Below are 25,727 nucleotides of genomic sequence, written 5' to 3' on the forward strand. Positions count from 1 at the left end.
TGTATCCAAACCCATTTACAGATGAAGAACTGCTGGTCAGTGATTCCCAGTCAGTGGCTCAAGGTCACATAGCTGCAAAGCTGTAGATATGGGATTATAACCTTATTCAATCCTACCCCAATTATCTGACATTAATCACTAAAATGTAATAAACTTTTATAAAACAAATAATAAAAATTATAAAACAATTCATAAAAATGTTAAATATCAGGCAAACAATATGTATGTGTTAAGTTCTGAGAATGGAGAGATCAGGAAGGAACAGAGGGATCCAGGATCAGCCTTGAGTAATCTGGAGATTTTATTATGGAGAGGGGAGAAAAACAGGTATTTCACACAAAGAATCAATGGGATAAAATGCATCACATTTTTCATAAATTCTGTCATTATGCAATAAGAATAGGTTCAGCAAGTACAGTAAATCAGGCACTGAATTCTGCACTGGGGGTTAAAAGTTGGATTTATCAGTCTCTATTTTCAAGAGGCCGTCAGCCTGGTAAAATAGTTATTTCTACCTACTTTTTAGCTTGGTTATATTAATTGGAAATAAAATAACTATGCATCATCAAAATCATATAACAAATGTATTAAGATAATGTTTTCGAAGATAGCAAAGTCACAGAAGACGGACACAAGTTAGACACCAGAGTAGAGCAACAACTCCTAAATCTGGAGAGTGTTTTTAGTCAATACAATTTAGAAATTTCTTAACAACTAAGGACATGTGTTTCATTGCTTTAGAGAAACATAGAGACTTGCTCTGGATTGAGAGTCAAGTCCATTGAAATCACATTGCTTCCTGTCCGTTTCTTATTTTCTTCAGGGCTCTCACTTGGATACTTAGGAGACCATTCAATAGCTTTGCATATTGCCCAACAAAGTTGAAAGGGGGTACCTTTATAATACTGGCTGGGACAGGGAGGTGAAACTTGTCTTCTTATTCTGTGTCATGTCCTCCCTTCTTAGTGTTGCCCCATTTTACTTTTCTACAGCTCCCTGTTTTCCAATCCATTAACTTCCTTTGCAAAAGAATGCCCTCCATTCCTACTAAGCTACATAACTTACATGCATATATGGGAGATACAGATAGTAAGAGCATAAGAAATGAGGGAGAATGAGAGTATCCATTTTTCCACTAAGAGTAGTGGAGACAGTTTTAGCTTTGGAGTCAAATAGAGTTGGGTTGTAACCCCTATTCTTTGAGTCCTTAGGTAAATCTTGTGGCTTCTTGGAGACTCACCTTTCTGCAGGGTTATTATAGTCAGAAATAATTATAACAACATATGTGAAGTGTTTAACTTGTGTGAGAAGCTTAAGAAATACAAGTGAATATCGGTGTTGATAGTCTGACAAATTAAAGGTGGGTGGGAAAGTTGATTCTGATGATCTGATAGAGGCAGTCATGAGGGAATTCACCTGTTTTATCAAGAGTAAATCAAGCCCTTTTCAAGAATGACTTTTTTTTTTGTCAAATACAATCTTAAACATGAGAGTTCCCATCCCCTTTTTCTCAGGCTGTCTGAAATTCACAGATTATGAAAGTTAAAGTAGCATCCATGTTTGAACAGTTAAGATAAGACCTAGAAAGAAGATTTAATCAAACAAGGCATTTGGTTGAAAATACTGCAACATGCATGCCCTTTACCAGAAAATGTGAGTTCTAAGTAAGGATGAAAGAATTGGCGTGCTTATCCACAGCATCTTGGGGTGGAGGGAGGAGAATAAACTAGGTACTAAGTTAAGCACTTTTTGCAAACATTTCAAGCTTCCTATAAAAATTGTTATATTTCTTAGGGCCTTGGGTAGTATATATCTTATTTTGTTTTAACTATATTTTAAACCCCATGAAAACGAGTTTTTATTTCATTAGAAATAATTATTTCCCTTCTCTATTTCTGTCCCGAAAGTTAGTTTCTGTATAGTTTTATTGTTTTTGTCCTTCACAATTGCCCATGAAAATTTTTGTCTTTGTCTTATGAAATTAGAAACAAGTTAAAACTAGTAATTGAACCTCAAATGCCACTGAGATAAAACTTAAAATAGATATTCTAAGATCAAGAGTTTGATAATTTCGTGAGAATTAAGTGTTTTGTGATCTCTAATAATGGAAATTTCTAGGGAAAATGAAACATTTCTGAGGACCACCATCCTACACTTCTCATAAATACAATTCTAAACATCCTTTTTTAATGAAGAGCAGAAATTTTGTTTTCCCAATTTTTTAACCAAATCAAGTTTCACTAAACTTGTTTTGATATAAGATATCTGAGTGTTGGTATAGCATAACTAATGGAAAAAGAGTGATGAAATTTATCCATATGTGCTCCTTTTTGGTTAATTAATAAGTAACGTGTAATTCCCAAGAGACTCAATAATTACACATCAGTGATATATAGTCTTCAACAAATATACTATGCAGCGTGAGGATTGTGTTTTTAATGAAGTTTATTTTTCTCATTATCCAAAATAGTTATGCTCACCCTAAAACACACAGAAAAGAAAAAAAAATGATTATGATAAATGCATTCTTCAGTTTTATCCACACATAGTGCTTATTTGTGCCTTTTCCAGAATTGTTTTTAGTCTAGATTTTGTATTTTTGTCTTCTGCTCATGTATATTTTAAATCAGTGTAGTCTAATTATTGAGTATTCTATTTATTAAATATTACTTTTAGTTTTATCAAAAAGGGCAGTCACTACTGAGTATACTTTTGAAATAATGTAAGTATTTTATAAATATCATTTTGATGGCTATTTAATATAATACTTCATCTGGTGAGTCTACATAAATGAACTCAGATTTTTTTTCTCCTTCCAAATTATTGGACATTATATCCAATTTTTAAATCACTAGCCACTTAAACACTTTTCCACAACATTTCAGCTTGCTCTTTTAGAATACATTTACAGAAAGTGGATTACTGGGCAAAAACTTGTGAACATAAGTTTAAGTCCCTTGATACTAACTGAAATGCTTCTCCATAGAATTGGTGGGACTCAATTTTGCATTATCTTTGGGCATATATATATATATATGCACTAAGTAAATGAACAATGTAAACAAGGAGCAATGCTAATCCACTTTTGAGAAAATGTCAACAAATTGCTTTAAGTATTCGTAAAAATTTCATGAGCTACTTTGCATAAAATGATGTGTGTTAATTAAGTTTATGGTTTCATTAGATGCAGTAAGTGAAAGGTAGTCACTATTTATTTAAGAAGAAGTACTTTTATTTTCCTAAACTCTTACAATTATAAGGAAAAGAATTGTTGGATGCAATGAGGGTAGCAAACTTTCTGAGCCAAAGTTAAGACCCAGGAGAGAAAGGGCTGACATTAGACCTTGAGGAGGGTAAAGGTAAAGTTACTGATGCTAGCTCTGCTTCCCGCAGTGGAGATGTTCCTGCCCATTGAGATGGTGGTGATGATGGTGGCAGTGGATGCAAGAAGGGTACAGTGAACAACAACCGACATAACCTACTACTAGAAGCTTTAGGATTTGAAGGTCCCAATCATGTACTTAGAGAACCTTGATCCAGTCAACATAACAAATACCACCCTATCCAATTTACTAGCGTTCTCCTGCCATTTTAAAGTTATACAATCTATTTCACTAAATAAGGCCACTCAAGGATTTTAAAATAGTGGAATTTAGACAATTGGTAGCCATCTCAAAACATAAAGGTAGAACTGTGCCTCTTACCATACATCAGAATAAATTTCAGTTGAAAGTACTTAGAGAAAACTAGAAGAATTCTTCAATGATCTCAGAATAAGGAGAACCTTTTAAACTATTATACAAATCCAGAAGCTATAAAAGGAAAATGATAGATTTGTTCCCAATACACAAATACCTGAGTGGTGAATTTAAAAAAATCAATCAAACAAACAAAAACAGAAAAGCAGCAACAAACACAAATAAAGAAAGGCAAAAAGATATTTTCAAAATTCGTATCACAGGCAAAATATAGGAAGAGAGTTCAAAGAAAAGGAAATAAAAATAAAAAGATTTTCAACCTTATTCTTATTAAAAGAAATGCATATTAAAATTTCAGAAATGCACTTTTTTAACCTACCAGACAGGCCAAATTTTAAAGCTAGACCGTATGTTGTTGGCAAGCCTGTGGTAAAGGCACTGCTAGGCATTTAAATAGGCATGGTCTTTATATAGGACAATTTGGCAGTGTTTGCAAAATTGCCAACATGAAAGCCTTTGTCCTCCAGTTCTTTATCTAAGAATGAATGCTACAAATACGCTTGTGCCCAAGCGAGATAATATCCACATAATAAAGTATCTCAACAGTTTTAAAGATCTAAAGTAAATAGAAACATCTAAATTTATAGCACTAGGAAGCTCATTAAATGAAATGTGATATGCCCTATATATCATATATATGATTATATATTACTTATATATAATTATGTATCATATTATATGTATATACATCATATGTTATATTTATATATGTATATATATTAGAGCATGGAATACTATGCAGCTATAAAAAGGATGGGAAAGCTCTTTGTATTTTGATAAAGATTTTCAGGATAGATGAAATAAAAATGGAAAGTTGGAGATAAATGCACATTCTATTTTACCATCAGTGTAAAAAATTAAATGAGTAGAAATAAAGAAAATCTATCTTTGCTGCTTGCATACACCTAATATTTTTCTGGAAGCACAAGCAAGACATTAACAGCGGTGATTACCCGGGGCTATGGAAGATGAGCAGATGGAGGAAGTGAGGAAGGGAGGCAGGGAGGGTGTTTTACTATACCCAAAGTTACATAAAAAATAAAATCAGTTTGACTGATTCATAATATTTATAAAATTTATCTTTTGAAGCAGGATAGGGTGGAAAATATTAAAATATTTTATTTTAATCATTGTTATTATTGGCTCTATTAAAGAACTTAGTAGTTGATTAAAGGCCACAAAAACAGCACATAGAACAAATAAGTTGGGGAAAGGGTGTAATTCCTTGCCCTGTTTGTGTGTGTGTGTGTGTGTGTGTGTGTGTGTGTGTGTGTGTGTGATGTATAATGACTTTAAATTTTCAAATGTTTAATATTTGGACTTATTATTAATAAATTTTTGTTCAATGCCTTTCTTATTTTAAGAAAAAAGTGAGATGCAGCTCAATTTCAAAGTGAAAACTCCAATATTAAATCTACCTGCCTTGTTACATCTAGAAATGACAGTTTATAAAGCATAGTTTCCTTCAGCCAATGTTAGCTCCTGAGTCATTTCATTTTATACATAAAAACTGTGTGTGGGGTGGTGTTGGTGGTGTTCTTTGTTCTATCTCCGTCACCTGGAGGCCACCTCCTGCCAACGCCTCATAATTACTTGGATCCCATTCTTCCTGTACTCTTCTTGCCTGAACCCCTTTATGCCCCATCTATCCAGATTATGGCCAGTCTTATAGCCAGTCTTACCTTCTAATACAATTCCCACACAGCTGCCAAAATAACCTTTCTTAAAAGTAATCTGCTGGCCGGGCGCAGTGGCTCACACCTGTAATCCCAGCACTTTGGGAAGTCGGGGCAGCAGATCACTTGAGGTCAGGAGTTCAAGACCAGCCGGGTCAACGTGGTGAAAACCCGTTTCTACCAAAAATATAAAAAATTAGCCTCATGTGGTGGCCTGCGCCTGTAATCCCAGCTATTCTAGAGGCTGAGGCAGGAGAATCGCTTGAACCCAGGAGGCAGGGGTTGCAGTGAGCCCAGATCATGCCACTGTACTCACTCCAGCCTGGGTGACACAGGTAGACTGCATCTCAAAACAAACAAACAAACAAACAAACAAACAAAAAAATACAGTAATCTGCATTAGTAACCTCTGCCTACTCAAAGTTCCATTTCTTAAAAAAGGTGTAAACTGTGTGACCTAGCCTACAAAGTCCTGCATAATGGGATCCAGGCCGACGAGCTCCTGGCACTCAGCCGCTGGAAGTCCTGGGCCACGCTCCCCTACATCTCTAAACCTGGCTGCTGCTTCTCCTGGCCTTGCAACCGTGCTCCTCCTTCCCTCAGGTTTCAGCCTGTCCCTGCTGCATAAGGAGGGTTTCACAGCACCGCACTCTGCATTTCCATGGCTCTGTGCACTGAGTGCTGGAAACCTGCATACATTTTATAGATTTATTTGATGAGCATCTCTACACTAAGACCATGGAGACCTTCAGAGAGGACAGTATACCTTTAAACTCCATGTCTCCTTAATACATTACTTGTCACTGTGACCAGCTCAGGTGGATCACACAAATATCTTTTTTTTTTTTTTTTTTTTTTTTTTTAGATGAAGTTTTGCTCTTGTGGCCTGGCCCAGGCTGGAGTGCAATGGCGCAATCTCAGCTCACTGCAACCTCTGCCTCCCAGGTTCAAGTGATTCTCCTGCCAAGTAGCTGGGATTAGAGGCACCCGTCACCTCGCCTGGCTAATTTTTTTTGTATTTTTAGTAGAGATGGGGTTTCACCACACTGGCCAGCCTGGTCTCAAACTCTTGACCTCAGGTGATCCGCCTGCCTCGGCCTCCCAAAGTGCTGGGATTACAGGCGTGAGCCACTGCACCCGGCTCACAATACCTTTCTATAGGAGAAAGAAAGGGAGGGAGGGAGAAAAAATGAAAGTATCTTTTAATTCATTAGCATAATCTGTCAAACAATGAAAACTCAGAAGTTGTGGAACAAACCAATGAAATCAAGTCAGCTATTAATTCACCAGCTCTACTTTTCTAATTATAATGAGTCTGATGCTTCTAACCCTATATGAAGCAACCAAGTTACTCAGTGAAGGAAATAATGCCTTGGGCCATAATGGAGGTGGGAGTGAGCAGCCTTCGGGGAAGTGGCAGCTCCCGCCTGCTGAATGTCACACTGTTGAACAGGCTGCTGCAGCTGTACTGGAGAAAACACTTCCCAAGAGGGAGGAGACAGACATTTAGCTTTCAGTTACTAAGGAACCTAATATATAAAATGTTGCAAAAATTGAAAATGTATATATACACAAACGTTAGTTCTATTTAATTGTTCATTTTGCTAAGGTTGATGCAAGTTCCACAGGGGAAGATAAAAGCTGTAATCTTTTTGGTAGAGGGGTACAGCCAGGGACTTCCATAAAATTGAGAGAGAAGGAGGGGGAGGGGGAACCAGGCAGGTTGGATTGCAAAGCATGCCTTTCCAGCTGCACCTCTCATGTCTTCTCAAGGGGGTCTTCCAAACTCAACAGAGGCTAAATCCTCAACAGTATGACCCGAGCCATGATCCATAGCTGTGGTCAAAGTAAAAAGGATGAGGCAGACCTAGATTCAAGTCCTGACCGTACCTGAGGCATGCATGCCTCACCTCCCTGAGCCTCAGAGTTCCTATTTGTCAAATGGAGATGATAATTTTCCCTTAGAGGATTAAAGATGAAAGTTATTTCTTCCTAAGTGCCATGCATCCAGTAGGTACTCAGCCATGGCATATGGGATGATTATTTCCTTGCCGCTGCTTTTGCCCACAAACTTGCTAGCTGTCTTCCCTTTACGTATCCCAGCTTTACCCCTCCTCGCAGGCACAGCTCCTAATTGGCTTTCTCCACTCAAGAACCATTCAAACTCAAAGAATATGCATTCTTTCGAAAAACAAAATCCCCATTTTCAATCATATTTATGTAGCCATAAGGACATAGTTCCTTTCATTATTTAATTTTTCAAGTCCTAAAAACATGCCCTATTTTGTCTGGAAGGAGGTGTGCATATTGAAGTTGATTCTGGAATCTGTGGGCAGAGCCTGTTATTCCTTCCCAGGTCCAGCACACTTCCAGGCCTGTAGGGAGACATCATTCTTTGCCTTTAGAACAGAGATAGCTGCCTTTGCTTGTGGAGCATTCTGGTGTGCAAAGCTGCCCTTGGACACAGACATCATCTTGCCTGTCTCCCCTCTTCACAGATGACAGCAAAGCGCGGCTCAGCAGCAGCTTGCCCTCTGCCACCCTGGGCAGCCTCCTGGATGACCAGCACTGGCACTCGGTCCTCATCGAGCGGGTGGGCAAGCAGGTGAACTTCACGGTGGACAAGCACACACAGCACTTCCGCACCAAGGGCGAGACGGATGCCTTAGACATTGACTATGAGGTGAGTTGATCCTCCTTCCTGCACCTCCTCGGCCCCTTGCTTCAATGAACGCAGCAAGAAAATCAGTGAGCAGACCAACTGAGAGAAGTGGTGGGGCACTGAGGAGTCTTACCCTGGGACTTACTTCCTCCATCTATGCCAGATAGTCAACAAGGAAAGGAGTGCAGCCAGAGAATCTGAGCAGTGAAGGAGTGTTGGGCTAAACCACAAGATAGCAGCTCTGTGCATTTTAAAATCAGCAGGTTTCCTTCTCATTTTTTTTTTCCTGCTTGTAGGCTTTCTGTGCTGCTGCCTAGTCTCTTGGTTATGTATCTTCTTAAAAAAAAGACCTCAATTATCTGTGGTGATGAAAGATATTTACATTATAAACAAAACCCATGGAATCTAAAACCTGCAGTCGAGACTACCCTTTGACTTTCATTCTTCCGATGCAAGCTTTTGACTAATACCGTGGCGAGCTGTTTCTTCCCTGCTCTCTTGTAGAAGAGGTACACTGAAATGCACCAGTTCAATGCAAAGAAGGCTGCACAAAGCTCTGCAAACTGGCAGCCAAGAGTTTGCCAGCTTTGTTAGTAGTTCAGTTCAAGGAATGCATGTTGTGCCCCTGCTATACACCAGGCTCTGCTGGGCCATAAATGTCCAGTCTCTGAGTTGGAGAAACTGAGATAAGCTCTTGCAGAACAAGGAGGTTAAAGCTACAGTGGATGAAGCCCCTGTCACTGAAGGTTTAGAATAGAGAAATTTTATATTTATGTAATTATGTATTTATATAGGAAACAGAGCACTTAATTCAACCTTGAAAAATGGCAGAAGTTTTCTAGCAGGAGATGCTGCTAAGTCTTGAAAGAATAGGGTTAGAAGACTGGGGAGGCAAGACAGAGCATGGTTCAAAAAATGTCAAACAGTCCAGTATTTATGGAATTCAAAAGAATAGGCCATCAGTGGTGTGTTTGAGTCAGCTTGTTACCAGTTCATGAGTTTCAAGTGTTAGATTTTCAGAAATTTTGTGAGCCCTTGGTTAACCTAGGCATTATTAAAAATTAAGTTGGCTGGGCATGGTGGCTCACACCTGTAATCTCAGCACTTTGGGAAGCTGAGACCAGCAGATCACGAGGTCAGGAGATAGAGACCATCCTGGCTAACATGGTGAAACCCCGTCACTACTAAAAACACAAAAAACTAGCCGGGCATGGTGGCTCGCGCCTGTAGTCCCTGATACTCAGGAGGCTGAGGCAGGAGAATTGCTTGAACCTGGGAGGTGGAGTTTGCAGTGAGCCTAGATCGTGCCAATGCACTCCAGCCCGGGAGACAGAGTGAGACTCCGTCTTAAAATAATAATAATAATAATAATAAAGTTATATAAACTTGAAATTAGTTTTAAAAGCTAATACATTCATTGATTTCTAATTATTTCACTATATTATATCGATTTGCCTGTCTCTTTTAACTAAAGGTGCTCTGGAGGAATTTCATGACTATTCTATCTGTGTTGTGGGGATACTGTAGGTTGGGCTGCTACCACACAGCTCTTCCCAATTCCATGTTCAGTGAAATCCCGTTGACAGCTTGAAGTCTACCATAGTGGAAATACTTATACCACAGAGGTTGACATACATTACAAATCAGGGACTGCTTTATTGTTTTGTGCATTGTCTAGACCGGGGTCAGAAAGCTACCTGGCTTGTCTGGCTTGAGGCCTGTTTTTTTATGACGTGTGAGTTAAGATTAATTTTTACATTTTTAAAGGGTTGTAAAGGCAATAAAGAAATTTTTCAAAAAGAATATATGACAGAGACTTTAAGTGCTACAGATAAAATCATTCAACAAAGGTCAGCAAAAGCATTCTATAAAACTCAACTGGTATACAGAACTTACAATAATAGATTATTGCATATTTTATCATTATCCATAAATTGTGTGCTACAAGTTGTTAATATCATTAAAAGAATCTTACGTTTGGATACACAGTCATGGCACACCAACACGTACATACCTGTGGGTATGTGTGTGTTCCTGTGTCCCACCTTGGACAGCCTGCTAGGAGACAACTTCAATCACTAGTGGGATTGGGATAGATAATAGAACAGTGGAGATGGAGATGAATAATTGAAAAATCGGGACTTATTTTTTCAATCACTATCATGAGAATAAGAGAGCTCTTTTGATCTTAACCTTAGTTTAGTATACTGTGGATAAAATATGCCATTCATTAACTTCAAAAAGGAATTTGTCACTCTTTGACTCAGAATACAAGATAACAGGTGGATATTTTTGAGTTGCTGAAAACTGGAAATCTGTGAATATCAATTGCTCTCCTTTGTCAACTTGTTTAATTGATTGACAAAAGAAAGAACACACTCAATATTGGAACCATCTCAAAGAAAAGAGATATTTTTTATAAACTCGAAGACAACAACAACAGCAAAAAAAAACAAAACAAACAAACAAAAAAACCTATAAAATCATCTGGAAGTCTCGTCATTCCCCCGACATACTTTCCCTTTAATGTCCCAGAAGATGGTTATAAATTCACTCTGTTGCCAGATTTAATGTTTATTTACAAGCCCATGTCTGCTTATCTTTTGTCTCTTGTGTGTGGAATCTGTATAAAATCATAGCTGAGTGACATTACAGTGAAAGTCAGCATTTAGGGAAATGAAATCCGATGAAGTTGGAACTGATTTCTTCAGGGCGTGCACGGATGTCTTGGTGCTTTATAAAATGTGCTCCCTAGGAAAGAGGCACCTTGAAACGTTTCTCTGAAGTAACCTCTGCTTTAGGGAATTCAAGTCTTCTCCAGATTGTTCAGCCAGCTTGCTCCAATGATTATAAAAGAAGATAGATTGGCTGTAATAGCGGCGTTTGACATTAGCTGTACTGGAAGACAAGAGTTACGTGTCAAGAGAAACCTCCAGCCTTTGAAGATTCACCCCAAAGGCTGTGTGGAGATGAAAGAACACTGGTGCAGAAACCCTGTGTTCTACTCACCACATGACCACTAACTGCCTGTGTAAACCTGGGAAATAAAAATTTCTAACTTCAGTCATCCAGAAGCAAGATCCGGACCCCTGTTGGAAGGAATGGAGCTAAACAGGATATGTAAATCTAAGGTCTATTTTATCACAACGTTGCATATCAATTAGAATCTACATTGATTTGCTTTCTGCCATGCGTCCATATGTGCACAAATGAGGCCTGGACATCACCAGCTAGAGGACAACAGTCGTGTCTTTGTGTGCCAATGACTAATTTTTGGAGCATGTACTACTCTGATACATACTTCTGATATATATATATATATATACTCTGATATATACTTCTGTATATATCAGATTTTATATCAAAGCTAATATAATTATGCAAACCTATGTTTCTTTTTACTCTTTACCATGATGTGGTAATAATGGCAAGAAAAGGTAGTAGCTTTCATTCTTCATCTTAGACTACCTTAGGGGATATCAATCAAGTGACACAATGACTTTCTATAAAGCAACTAGCATGAACTTTGCTGCACTAAGATGTCTGCAGTGGTCTGTTTCCCTTCCTGCCCAGAAGGCAAACAGACAAGAGCTCACAGAATCTGCTGTCAAAAAAAAAAAAAAAAAAAGGCAGAATGTAGATCCTTTACTTCTCATTAAAATATCTTCTCAGTTTACATCACTTAACCCATGTGACTTATCCAAACGCTGTGAGAAGGATTGTAGCAGCTCAGTTTACTTCCAGCCTGGAGCAGAAGGGCTTTAGAAAAAAAGATATTTTTAGGATCTTTAGAAAAAATAGTTCTTTTCTAACATTTTTGTAATCCAAGAAGGCTTTTCTTATCAAGAGTGCTCAGTAATCTTGTTTTACATAGCTATTTTGTAAGCTCTTAAACTGTTGAAAACATATTTGAAAAATATATATGATTCAGGAGTCAGGCGCGGTGTTTTTTCTGTAGTCCCAGCTACTTGGGAGGCTGAGGAGGGAGGATGGCTTGAGCCCAGTTTGAGGCTGCAGTGAGCTATGATAGCACCACTGCACTCCAGCCTGGGTAGCAGAATAGGACCATGTCTCTTTAAAAACAAAAAAAAATATATATATATATACACACACACACACACACACACACATAATGTATATATGTACACACACAAATATATAATGTATATGTATATACACATACATATTTGATTTACATATTATCACTTCATACATACTGAAAAGGCATTTTACAAAGTACAAAATATATTTTCAATGAAAATTCTTAGTCAAAAAACAAACAAAAAATTATATTGAACTAAACATTTTAAAATACATAGATGTTTAATCTCTAAGAATAAGTTTCACAGAAGTTTTAAATAGAGATCATATTTTTTAAACGTTAAGAGTGCTGGAGTTCTTCTAGGAATGGCATAAAATCCAGAAACTTGGAACTAAAATATATAAAAAATTTCGTCTATGTAAAATTTTTTTAAAACCATGTGACTGTTCACCAAAAAAATCTATATAATTATGTCATCCTCCCAAGAACTTTAAAAAGTACTTCAAAAAAAATCACACTTTTGAGGCAGGGCTGGATTGCAGTTCCCACCCAGACAGGCAAAACAGCGTGTGGAGACTTGCATCGTGAACTTTGGCTCCAGAACGACTGCAGGAATACATTAGGAAAGCCCGGAGGACACACAGACCCTCCAAAAGAAGCAGATTTCTTCTGCAGGACCCAGGAGACACCCCAAATACTGTGAGTGCCCAAACTGTGGAGGGAAAGGGAGATCATCCCACAAAAGGAGGATCATCTGCCCCTGAACACAAACCCCCACTGGGAAACCCGAAGGTCTAGATTACGAGAGAAGATTTTGACCTTACTTGGAGCTCATTGAATTTAGAAAGCTGGGCAAAATACCCAAATGAGATAAAAGGAGGAAAATCCCTGTGGGCTTGCTGAGTCAATTTCTGCCTTGCTTCACAGTGGACCTTCAGGAGGGCTACCAGAGGCACTGAGAAAAGGCCATAGGGAGAAGGAAATCTCTAGGTGAACTTCGTAACAATTTGAACCCATTGAGAAGTCTCCTGGCCGGCACTCAAGGAAGGGCATGAATCCAGTGTCCAGAATCCACAGGTAGGGGAAGCAGGAAAGCCCTACTTATTTTTGCAGCTGTGAGGTGGGTAGCCTAGGACAAGTTCACAGCCCTGCTTTTCCACTGTTTGGAAACAGACTTGGTGCTATTGAGGGTGGGGCACAGTGAGAGTGAGACCAGCCCTTTGTGTTGCGTGGGAGCTGGGTGAGGCCTGTGACTGCCAGCTTTGCCCACTTCCCTGACAACCTGCATGACACAGCAAAGGCACCCATAATCCTTCTAGGAACATAACTTCATTGACCTGGGAACCTCACCCTAATCCTCCACAGCAGTTGCCACAAGACCTGCCCAAGTAGAGTCTGAGTTCAGACATGCCTAGCCCTTCCCCCACCTAATGGTCCTTCTCTACCCAACCTAGTAAATGAAGACAAAGGGCATATACTCTTGGGAGATCTGGGGCCCTGGCCACCACCTGTTCCTCTCCATACTACTAAGGCTGATGCTTTCTTGAAAATGCCAGCTCCCGGGAGAAGGCCAACCAGAACAAAAGTAGTGCATTAATCAAACAAAGCTACAGATCCTCACAGAGTCCACTTCAGTCCCCTGCAACCTCCACTGGAGCAGGTGCCCATATCCATGGCTGAGAGACCCACAGTTCTGTGTAGACAACCCACAGTACCAGCACAGAGCCTGGTAGACTTGCTGGGTGGCCAGATCCAGAAGACAGACAACAATCACTACAGCTTGGCTCTCAGGAAGCCACATCCCTAGGAAAAGGGGGAGAGTACTACATCAAGGAAATACCCAGTGGGACATAAGGAACTGTACAACAGCCTTGTGTCCCAGACCTTCTCTTTCACATAGCCTACCCAAATGAGAAGGAACCAGAAAACCAACTCTGGTTATATGACAAAACAATGTTCTTTAACACCCCCCCCAGAAAATTACACTAGCTTTCCAGCAATGGATCCAAATCAAGAAGAAATCCCTGATTTACCTGAAAAACAATTCAGAAGGTTAGTTATTCAGCTAATCAGTGAGGTACCAGAGAAAGTCAAAGCCCAACATAAGGAAATAAAAAAAAATCATGCAAGAAGTGAAGGGAGAAATATTCAGTGAAATAAATAGCACAAATAAAAAACAATCAAAACTTTAGGAATCAACAGATGCACTTAAAGAATGCAAAATGCTCTCAAAATTCTCAGCAATAGAATCAAACAAGTAGAAGAAAGAACTTCGGAGCTCAGAGACAAGGTTTTTGAATAAACCCAATCCAACAAAGGCAAAGAAAATAGAATAAGAAAATATGAACAAAGCATCCAGGATGTCTGGGATTATGTTAAACAATCAAACCTAAGAATAATTGGCATTCCTGAGGAAGAAGAGAAATCTAAATGTTTGGAAAATATATTTGGGGGAATAATCAAGGAAAACTTCCCTGTCTTTGCTAGAGAACTAGATATCCAAATACAAGAAGCCCAAAGAACACCTGGGAAATTCATCACCAAAAGATCATTGCCTAGACACATTGTCAGCAGATTATCTAAAGTTAAGATGAAGGAAAGAATCTTAAGAGCCATGAGGCAAAAACACCAGGTAACCTACAAAGGAAAACCTATCAGATTAACAGCAGATTTCTCAGCACAAATCCTACAAGCTAGAAGGGATTGGGGCCTTATCTTCAACTTCCACAAACAAAACAATTATCAGCCAATAATTTTTACCCAGCAAAACTAAGCTTCATAAATGAAGGAAAGATACAGTCTTTTTCAGACAAACAAATGCTGAGAGAATTTGCCACTACCAAGCCAGCATTACAAGAACTGTTAAAAGGAGCTCTAAATCTTGAAACAAATCCTGGAAACACATAAAAAAAAAAAAGAGCCTCTTTAAAGCATAAATCTCACAGGACCTACAAAACAAAAAATACAGTTGAAAAAACAAAAACAAAAAACAGAGTATACAGGCAACAAATAGCACGATGAATGAAATTTTACCTCACATCTCAAAACTAACACGGAATATAAATGGCCTAAATGCTCCACTTAAAAGATACAGAATTGCAGAATGGATAAGAGTTCACCAACCAACTATCTGCTGCCTTCAAGAGACACACCTAATACATAAGAACTCACATAAACTTAAGGTAAAGGGATGGAAAAAGACATTCCATGAAAATGGACAGCAAAAGTGAGCAGGTGTAGCTATTCTTATATTAGACAAAACAGACTTTAAAGCAACAGCAGTTAAAAGAGATAAAGAGAGTCATTATACAGTGATAAAAGGCCTTGTCCAACAGGAAATTATCACAGTCATAAATATATATGCACCTAACTCTGGAGCTCCCAAATTTGTAAAACAATTACTACTAGACCTAACATATAGGCAGCAGCTAAATAATAGTGGGGGACTTTAATACTCCACTGACAGCACTAGACAGGTCATCAAGACAGAAAGTCAACAAAGAAATGATAGATTTAAACTACACCCTGGAACAAATGAACTTAACAGATATTTACATAACATTCCACTCAACAACCACAGGTATTCTATTCAACAGTGCGTAGAATGTTCTCCAAGTTAGAGAATATGGTAGGCCACAAAATGAACCTCAATAAATTCAAGAAAACTGAAATTATGTCAAGCACTTGCTCAGAACATGGGGGAATAAATCTGAAAATCAACTCCAAAAGGAACCTTCAAAACCATGCAAATACATGGAAATTAAATAACCCACTCCTGAATGATCATTTGGTCAAAAATGAAATCAAGATGAAAATTAAAAAATTTTTTGAACTGAATGACAGTAGTCATTCACAACCTATCAAAACCTCTGGGATACAGCGAAAGCAGGGCTAAGAGGAAAGTTCATAGCCCTAAACAACTACATCAAAAAGTCTCAAAGAGCACAAGCAGACAATCTAAGGTCACACCTCAAGAAACTAGAGAAACAAGAACAAACTCAATTCAAATCCAGCAGAAGAAAGGAAATAACAAAGATCAGAGCAGAAATAAATGAAATTGAAACACACATATGAAAAATACAAAAGATAAATGAAACAAAAATCTGGTTCTTTGAAAAGATAAATAAAATTTATAGACCACTAGCAAGATTAACCAAAAAAAAAAAAGAGAAGAGAAAAAATCCAAATAAGCTCTATTAGAAACAAAATGAGAGACATTACAACTGACACCACAGAGATACAAAAGATCATTAAAGACTATTATAAACACCTTCATGTACATAAGCTAAAAAACCTAGTGGAGATGGATAAATTCCTGGAAAGATACAACCTTCCTAGCTTACATCAGGAAGAATTAGATACGCTGAACAGACCAATAACAAGCAGCGATATTGAAATAGTAATCAAAAAATTACCAATAAAAAAAGTCCAGGACCAGACAGTTTCACAGCAGAATTCTACCAGACATTCAAAGAAGAATTGGTACCAATCCTATTGACACTAATCCACAAGATAGAGAAAGAGACACGATAGAGAAAGAGAGAACCCTCCCTAAGTCATTCTATGAAGCCAATATCACCCTAATACCAAAACCAGGAAAGGACATAACCAAAAAGAAAACTACATACCAATATCCCTGATGAACATAGATGCAAAAATCCTTAGCTAAATGCTAGCTAACCAAATCCAACAACATATCAAAACAATAATCCACCATGATCAAGTGGGATTCATACCAGGGATGCAGGGATGGTTTAACATACTCAAGTCAATAAATATTATACACTACATAAACAGAATCAAAAACCAAAACCACATGATCCTCTCAAAAGATGCAGAAAAGGCATTTGGCAAAATGCAGGATCCCTTTATGATTAAAACTGTCAGCAAAATTGGCATGCAAGGGACATACTTCCATGTAATAAAAGCCATCTGTGACAAGCCCACATGCAACGTAATACTGAGTGGGGAAAAGTTGAAAGCATTCCCTCTGAGAACTGGAACAAGACAAGGATGCCCACTCTCACCACTCCTCTTCAACATAGTACTGGAAGTCCTAGCCAGAGCAATAAGACAAGAGAAAGAAATAAAGTGCATCCAAAACAGTAAAAAGAAAGTAAAACTTGTAGCTGTTTGCTGATGATATGATTGGTTACCTAGACAACCCTAAAGACTCATTCAGAAGCTCCTAGAACTGATAAAAGAATTCAGCAAAGTTTCTGGATAAAAAAATCAATGTAGCTCTTCTATACACCAACAGCGACCACGCTGAGAATGAAATCAAGAACTCAGCCCCTTTTACAATAACTGCAATAAATAAATAAATAAATAAATAAATGAATAAATAAATAAAAAAATACTTAGGAAGATACCTAATCAAGGAGGTGAAAGACCTCTACAAGAAAAACTACAAAACACTGCTGAAAGAAATCATAGATGACACAAATAAATGGAAACACGTCCCATGCTCATGAATGGGTAGAATCAATATTGTGAAAATGACCATAATTGCCAAAGTGACATACAAATTCAACACAATCCTCATCAAAATACCACCATCATTCTTCACAGCATTAGAAAAAGCAATTGTAAAATTCATATGGAACTAAAAAGGGGCCCACATAGTCAAAACAAGACTAAGCAAAAAACAAATCTGGAGGCATCACATTACCTGATTTCAAACTATAGTATAAGGCCATAGTAACCAAAACAGCATGGTACTGGAAGAAAAACAGGCACATCCACCAATGGAACAGAATAGAAAACCCAGAAATAAACCCTAATACTTATAGCCAACTGATCTTTGACAAAGCAAACAAAAACAAAAGTGGAGAAAGATCACCCTGTTTAACAAATGGTGCTGGATATTTGGCAGGCTGCCTGTAGGAGAATGAAACTAGATCCTCATCTCACACCACATACAAAAGTCAACTCAGTGTGAATCAAAGACTTAAATCTAAGACCTGAAACTATGAAAGTTCTAGAAGATAGCATTAGGGAAACCCTTCTAGACATTGGCTTGGGCAAAGATTTCATGACTAAGAACCAAAAAGTAAATGTAATTTAAACAAAGATAAATAGCTGGAGCTTAATTAAACTAAACAGCTTTTGCACAGCAAAAGGAACAGTCAACAGAGTAAACAGACAACCCACAAAGTGGGAGAAAATGTTCACAATCTATACAATCTTTGTCACATCCAATGACTATACAAATTCTAGAAGATAACATTGGAAAAATCCTTCTAGACATTGGCTTAGGCAAAGACTTCATGACCAAGAACCCAAAAGAAAATGTAATTAAAACACAGATAAATAGCTAGGACTTAATTAAACTGAAGAGCTTTTGCACAGCAAAAGGAACAGTCAGCAGAATAAACAGACAACCCACAGAGTGGGAGAAAATCTTCACAATCTTCACAATCTTTGTGACATCTGACAAAGGACTAATATCCAGAAACTACAATGAACTCAAATTAGCAAGAAAAAAAAGAAAACATCAAAAAGTGTGCTAAGGACATGAATAGACAATTCTCTTTTTTTATTAGGAAAATGTCTTTTATTAATCAACTTTTATGTTAAGTTCCAGGGTACATGTATAGGATGTTTAGATTTGTTACATAGGTAAATGTGTGCCATGGTGGTTTGTTGCACAGATAAACCCATCACCAAGATATTAAGCCCAGCACCCATTAGCTGATCTTCCTTTTATTTTTTAAATATACATATATATTTATTATACTTTAAGTTCTAGGGTACATGTGCACAACGTGCAGGTTTGTGACAGTTCTCAAAAGAAGATATACAAATGGCCAACAAACATGAAAAAATGCTCAATATCACTAATGATCAGGAAAATGCAAATCAAAACCACAATGTGATACCATCTTACTCCTGCAAGAATGGCCATAATCAAAAAATCAAAAAATAGTAGATGTTGGCATGGATATGGTGAGCAGGGAATACTTCTGTACTGCTGGTGGCAATGTAAACTGGTACAACCACTATGGAAAACAGTGTGAAGACTCCTTAAAGAACTAAAAGTAGAACTACCATTGGATCCAGCAATCCCACTACTAGGTATCTACCCAGAGGAAAAGAAGTCATTATATGAAAAAGATACTTGCACACACATGTTTATAGCAGCACAATTTGCAATTGCAATAACATGGAACCAACTCAAATGCCCATCAATCAATTAGTGGATAAAGAAACTAATATATATATATATAATATATATAATAAATATATATTATATATAATATAAAATATATATTACATATACAATATAATATATATAATGTAATATTATATATATATATATATAATGGAATACTACTCAACCGTAAAAAGGAATGAATTAATGTCATTCACAGTGACCTGGATCAGACTGGAAACTATTATTCTAAGTGAAGTAACTCAGGAATGGAAAACCAAACATCGTCTGTTCCTACTCGTATGTGGTTGCTAAGCTATGAGGATGCAAAGGCATGGGAAAGACACAGTGGACTTTAGGGGTTCAAGGGGAAAGCGTGGGAAGGGAGTGAGAGATAAAAGACCACAAATTGGGTGCCTTGTATACTGCTTAGGTTATGAGTGCACCAAAATCTCACAAATCACCACCAAAGAACTTTCTCATGTAACCAAACACCACCTGTTCCCCAATAACCTATGGAAATAAAATAACTAAATAAATAAATAATGCTAAACAATCATACTTTTATTAATAAGTTAAAAGTGTCTACAATTTTTTAAAAAAACAGGTAACAATGAAAAAAATATGTAAAGAAAATGAACACATAAAAATACAAATGACTTTCATATGTATGAGAAGATGCTCAACCTCACTAATAAAAAAAGAAATGCTAATCCATGCTAAAATATTTTTAACTTATATTGTAAAGACCAACACTTATAATATACCATGTTGACATGGAAGAAAACAGAAATATTTTATACACTGTTGATGGCACTATAATTAATAATATATAAAAGAAACAGTGATGTTATTCAAAACTGGAAACAAATGCTCTTCAACCCAATAATTCTGTTTCCAGGAATTTGTCCTACAATTATTAGCAAATGTGTGCAATGGAATATATGCTAGGTATAATACAAGATTTGAAATTACCCACTAACTTATCAAAAAGGGATTTGATTAAAAATTGCGGTCAGCCCTGCATGGGAACAGCTTTGCTCACGGTGCTCCTTGCAGGTACCCAGAGTCCACTCAGCCACAGGCTTGCACCGCAGCTGATCTGAGTCTTGGCAGGACACCTCGAAATGTGAGAAGGTGAAGGCCAGTGAACAGGTGCTCTGAAAACTTACATCATTTGCCTCCCTACCCCTGTGGGAAGCCACCATGTTTCTCATCACCTCTCAGATTGTGATAAAGGGTAGAGTTCTCTGCCCTCTCCTCTCAGAATAGAGCTGCATAATACAAAATTGTTTAGCTCAATCAAGAATTGCGTTCTTGGCCAGGTGTGTTGGCTCATGCTCGTAATCCCAGCACTTTGGGAGGCTGAGGCAGGTGGATCACCTGAGGTCAGGAGTTCGAGACCAGCCTGGCCAACAGCATGATGAAACCCCATCTCTACTAAAAACACAAAAATTAACTGGGCATGGTGCACACGCCTGTAATTTCAGCTACTCGGGAAGCTGAGGGCTGAGGCAGGAAAATATCTTGAACCTGGGAGTTGGAGGTTGTAGTGACTCGAGATCACACCACTACACTCTAGCCTGGGCAACAAGAGTGAAATTCCTCTGTTAAAAAAAAAAAAAAAAAAAAAAAAAAAGAATTGTGTTCTTAGCAATGGGAATAACACAGCCCATGTTGTGGTCATCTAACCCATTTTGTTTAGATGTCATCCTTCTTGGTATCTACAGCTACAGTGAATGGCTATTCTTTGCTTAGCTGTTTGTGCAAATACAAAACTGTCTGAATCGAAATGACTTTTTTATCTTTCCCAGTCTATTGGTCAGGCTTTGGTCTTAGGCTCACCTTATGTATTGGTGCCTGACAAACCTCTACGAAAGTGTAATGCACTCATTAAAAGGAATGAGGCAATCCTATATGTTCTGATACAGAATCATCTCCAATATAAATTGTTAGAGGAAAAATAAAATCAAGGTGCAATGCAGTGTAAACAGTTTTTTTGTGTTTAAAAAACAGAAGAGAACATATAAACATTAAAGCACATATAGGCATAGAAATTTCTGAAAGGATACTAAAGCAAGAGGTAAGTTAGAATCTCAGAGAGTAGGACAAAAAGGAAGAAGGCCTTACTTTTTACTGCATACCCTCTTTAAACTTTCCGAATATTTTACTCCATCCAGAAAAGTACTTTAAGAAGAAACTGAGGCAGTAGAAAGAATACATTATTTAAAAGACAGTTCTTATATTTGTTTTAAAGTTGCATGCACTGATTTATTTTTATTCCTAGTTTTCTTTAAAAACACATATTACTTTATAATACATAATTAAATATACTTATTTTTTAAATTGTCTATCTCATCATCTCTAGTCCAGCCGTAGAATTTAAGCTCATCATAAAGGTTGAGATTTTCTTCTTTACTTTCATTTATATCTATAGCATTTTGCCTGACATATAAAATATACTCTGTAAAAAGTTGCTGAGTAATTGGATGAATTTTATTTCTGTAAATTATAAATGATATTAATCTGCATTCTACCTTTCTTCCCTTAAGAAGTTCCTAATAGGTTCTCCATGCTCAGAGGCCACCCCTTGCTGCCTTCCTTACTTTTACTTGGCATTGCCTAATGGACATCTCTCTAATAACAGACCTGATTTGAAAACTGGCCAGACATAATAAATCTATTTATTTGGTGATCATATGATAGAATAGTTATAGATCCTTTGTTTCCTTTGGAAATTCAGTTGCAGGGTTAAAAGTGAAGGCCTCCATCGAGGAAAATAAACTGAAAAAAATAAAGAAAAAGGAAGCAAGTAGATGCAAAGGGAAAATAACAAAAATCTCACACCAGTTAGAATGGCAATCATTAAAAAGTCAAGAAACAACAGGTGCTGGAGAGGATGTGGAGAAATAGGGACACTTTTACACTGTTGGTGGGACTGCAAACTAGTTCAACCATTGTGGAAGTCAGTGTGGCGATTCCTCAGGGATCTAGAACTAGAAATACCATTTGACCCAGCCATCCCATTACTGGGTATATACCCAAAAGACTATAAATCATGCTGCTATAAAGACACATGCACACGTATGTTTATTGCGGCACTATTCACAATAGCAAAGACTTGGAACCAAGCCAAATGTCCAACAATGATAGACTGGATTAAGAAAATGTGGCACATATACACCATGGAATACTATGTAGCCATAAAAAATGATGAGTTCATGTCCTTTGTAGGGACATGGATGAAATTGGAAATCATCATTCTCAGTAAACTATCGCAAGAACAAAAAACCAAACACTGCATGTTCTCACTCATAGGTGGGAATTGAACAATGAGAACACATGGACACAGGAAGGGGAACATCACACTCAGGGGACTGTTGCGGGGTGGGGGAAGGGGGGAGGGATAGCATTAGGAGATATACCTAATGCTAGATGACGAGTTAGTGGGTGCAGCACACCAGCATGGCACATGTATACATATATAACTAACCTGCACATTGTGCACGTGTACCCTAAAACTTAAAGTATAATAATAAACAATAAAAAATACAAAAATTAGCCAGGTGTGGTGATGCATGCCTGTAATCCCAACTACTCGGGAGGCTGAGGCAGGAGAATCGCTGGAAACCACCCAGGAGGCGGAGGTTGCAGTGAGCCAAGATTGCACCATTGCACTCCAGCCTGGGTGACAGGGTGAGACTCCACCTCAAAAAAAAAAAAAAAAAGTCGTTTTTTATCATTATATCCTTCAAGTTTTAAAAACTGAAGATTGAAATATTTGTCTCAGGTCAGGAAATAAAGTTCACTAAGAAAAAAAATAAAATAAAAATAAAATAAAGAGTTATTATTATGTATGGCATTTTAAAATTTTGTTTAACCACTTAAAACAGCCCTGTGAGAAAGGCTATTATCTCCTATATCACAAATATAAAAGGAGGACACAGAGAAGTTGAAGAAGTCTCCAATCCCTATTCCTCAATAGCCACCAAGAAAAACGAACAGGATTTGAGCCCAGGTCTGTGTGACCATTTGACCAGAGGTTTATCTGGGGAGTAGATTTTCCCTCTGAGGAGAGAAAATCAATGTCTGGAGATACAAGCACAGACTCTGGGGCTTGGCCTGGGCTCTGCCTGTGTATAAGACATGAAATCACATTACTTGGTGCCATTTTCCTTCTAGTTTTAAATTTAAGATTATTGTGATTTGTGGACTTGCTAACTTTATATTTCTTCAAGTTTTATGTGAGTGAAATAAGATATAAAGACTTCTCTTAAATTTGTTAAAAGCAAATTAATTGTTTTACATATGATGAAGGGAATATTTTAATACAAGTATTATACAAAAATGCATTGTTTTCATTAACATGAACTAAAGGAGCAAATGGTAACATATCTTGTTTTCTATTAGCTGCTATTAGGGGGATGCTAGTAGGTTTTAATTAGTGTGCTACTTCTAGTGGAAGTGGCCAATAAGACATTTGGAGACTGGCTAAATTTGGGCTAAATTACTGTAATCCTTAATAAACTCATGTAAAGCTAGCCAAGCCCCTCTAGGGTGTTTGTAAGCCTGAGGCAAGAGTACAAATAGAGAACCACATATCATGAATCTAAATTTGTAAAAAGTTACAAACCAAGCTAAGAAGCTAATGAATCAAATATGCTCTACTCCCCTCCCTTGACAGATAGACATCCATTCATGCCCATACCCCACAGGTCAAAGTTCTGCCCACACTGCAAACAGCTGCCTGTTGGTCACCCCTCAGGAAGGCAGATGAGGGACGAGAATGGTGAAGACCCTTGAAGGACTATCAGAGCTGTTGAGGCAGGAAACTGGGTGTTGTGTGCAGAGATCATGTTCTGGAAGGCGGTGGCAACTTCCTATGTCATCTCCCCTGGGCTCATAAGGCCCTGCCCTTGTGACACAGGATATGACCAAGGAAGACCACAGTGGGACCCTTCAGGAACCCAGTTCAGGGCAGGAAGGCCCACTGGCCTGGGTATAAGGGGGATGTGAACGGAGGATTTCCATTGAACTCTTTGCTTGAATACTAAAATGTACATAATTTACCTCATTGGCCAAAGAATCTAATGTAAAAATATAGTAAATTCATTCAGACAAAAAATTATAAAATATATGTTAGGCCTGTTGGGCTGTGTCAGCAGCTGACATCTGTCAGTCTGTGAAAAAATACCTATTTAGAGAAAGGAACTGTAGGCCTGGCATTGATCAGGTTTAAACCAGGAGCAATAAGGACAACCAAAACAATAAGAAACATGGTCTGAATATACCCCGTTGCAAAACCTGATGGTAGTTTGAGAAGATAGGGCTGCCCTGTCAGCAGAAAATACGAGGAGCTGATTTATGCTGTTAAGAAAACATGTGTGGCGTCTGCTGCTATCACTGTGCCCCACTTCTGCTTTTCATCTCCTCCAGGGCTGCAAAAGACTCACCAAATAACATGGGCAAGTGTGCTCACTTTGCCTGAGACAAGGGGGCAAATTTTGCCAGGTTTCCCAGAATGGAGAGAGCCGTAAGGATGTGGAACATTTAGTTTTAAAAATGGCAATGTTTCAGGCAAATGAGGACAAGTTGGTCACCTTAGCCTGGGACTTTTCATTGAGAAGGCTACTCAGTGGAACCAGGTGTAGAAGAAGCTAGGGGGAGACTGTGTGTGTGGCACTTAGAGTTGGGGCTCTAGATTGAAGGATGTGGAATTCCAGCTCTTTACCTTGTGGCTCCAAGGTCTCAGTCAAGCTGCTAAACCTCTGTATGCTGTCATTTTTTTTCAGCTGTTAAATGGAGCAAATCAGAGTACCCAACTCAAAGGTTAGAGAAAAAATAGTGAAGGTCAGCTCTAAGCATGGTGCCCGATATATAAACATGATCAATAAGTCTTACTATTGCTATTACTAAAACAATACTTTGAGAGAGTGCCCAGGGTTGAACAAGAGAGACAAAATCCAGGTGAAATTTAAGGGCAATTATTGGGGTTGGGTCGGAAGCCATAGGCAGAATGTAGTAGGAGGGATGTGAGCCTGGAGCACTGGGGCAGGATGTCAGGGCATGGATGAAGCAAGGGAGCGCAGGCACTTTCTAAATGAGGAGCACTATCAAGAACAGTGCTTTCTCTTACTCAATGCTGGGCTGTGTCTGGGTAAGAAATCACCCACTCTCTATCACTGGCAAAAAAGAAATAGGATAAATTTTTTGCAGAAAAAAGAGGGACCCTGGAAACTTGTGAAATAATAGATTGTAAAACCAATAAGGAAGAGGTAATTGTTGGTAAAAATGTAAACAATTGCCTCCACTCATTATTTGGCTCCAAAGTCAAAGCAAAAATAAGGCATGATGTGTACTACGAGCATATTAAAGTGACAGACATCAGAAGTTCCAAACATGGGACAGACTGAGTCATTCATCCTGTCAAACAGTA

The 25,727-nt window shown here is 38.0% G+C and overlaps 1 protein-coding gene across 1 annotated transcript in view; it reads left to right on the top strand.

Moving 5' to 3' along the window:
* The window catches only part of CNTNAP5 (contactin associated protein family member 5), an 876,147-nt gene that overhangs the window by 412,514 nt on the left and 437,906 nt on the right, over nucleotides 1–25,727 (top strand). Inside the window, exon 6 of the mRNA XM_016949649.3 lies at nucleotides 7,933–8,117. Within this exon, the coding sequence (XP_016805138.3) occupies nucleotides 7,933–8,117 (185 nt within the window). The remainder of the gene's footprint in view (nucleotides 1–7,932; nucleotides 8,118–25,727) is intronic.

This window comes from Pan troglodytes, chromosome 13 (genome assembly GCF_028858775.2).
Source record: "Pan troglodytes isolate AG18354 chromosome 13, NHGRI_mPanTro3-v2.0_pri, whole genome shotgun sequence".
Classification (NCBI taxonomy): Eukaryota; Metazoa; Chordata; class Mammalia; order Primates; family Hominidae; genus Pan; species Pan troglodytes.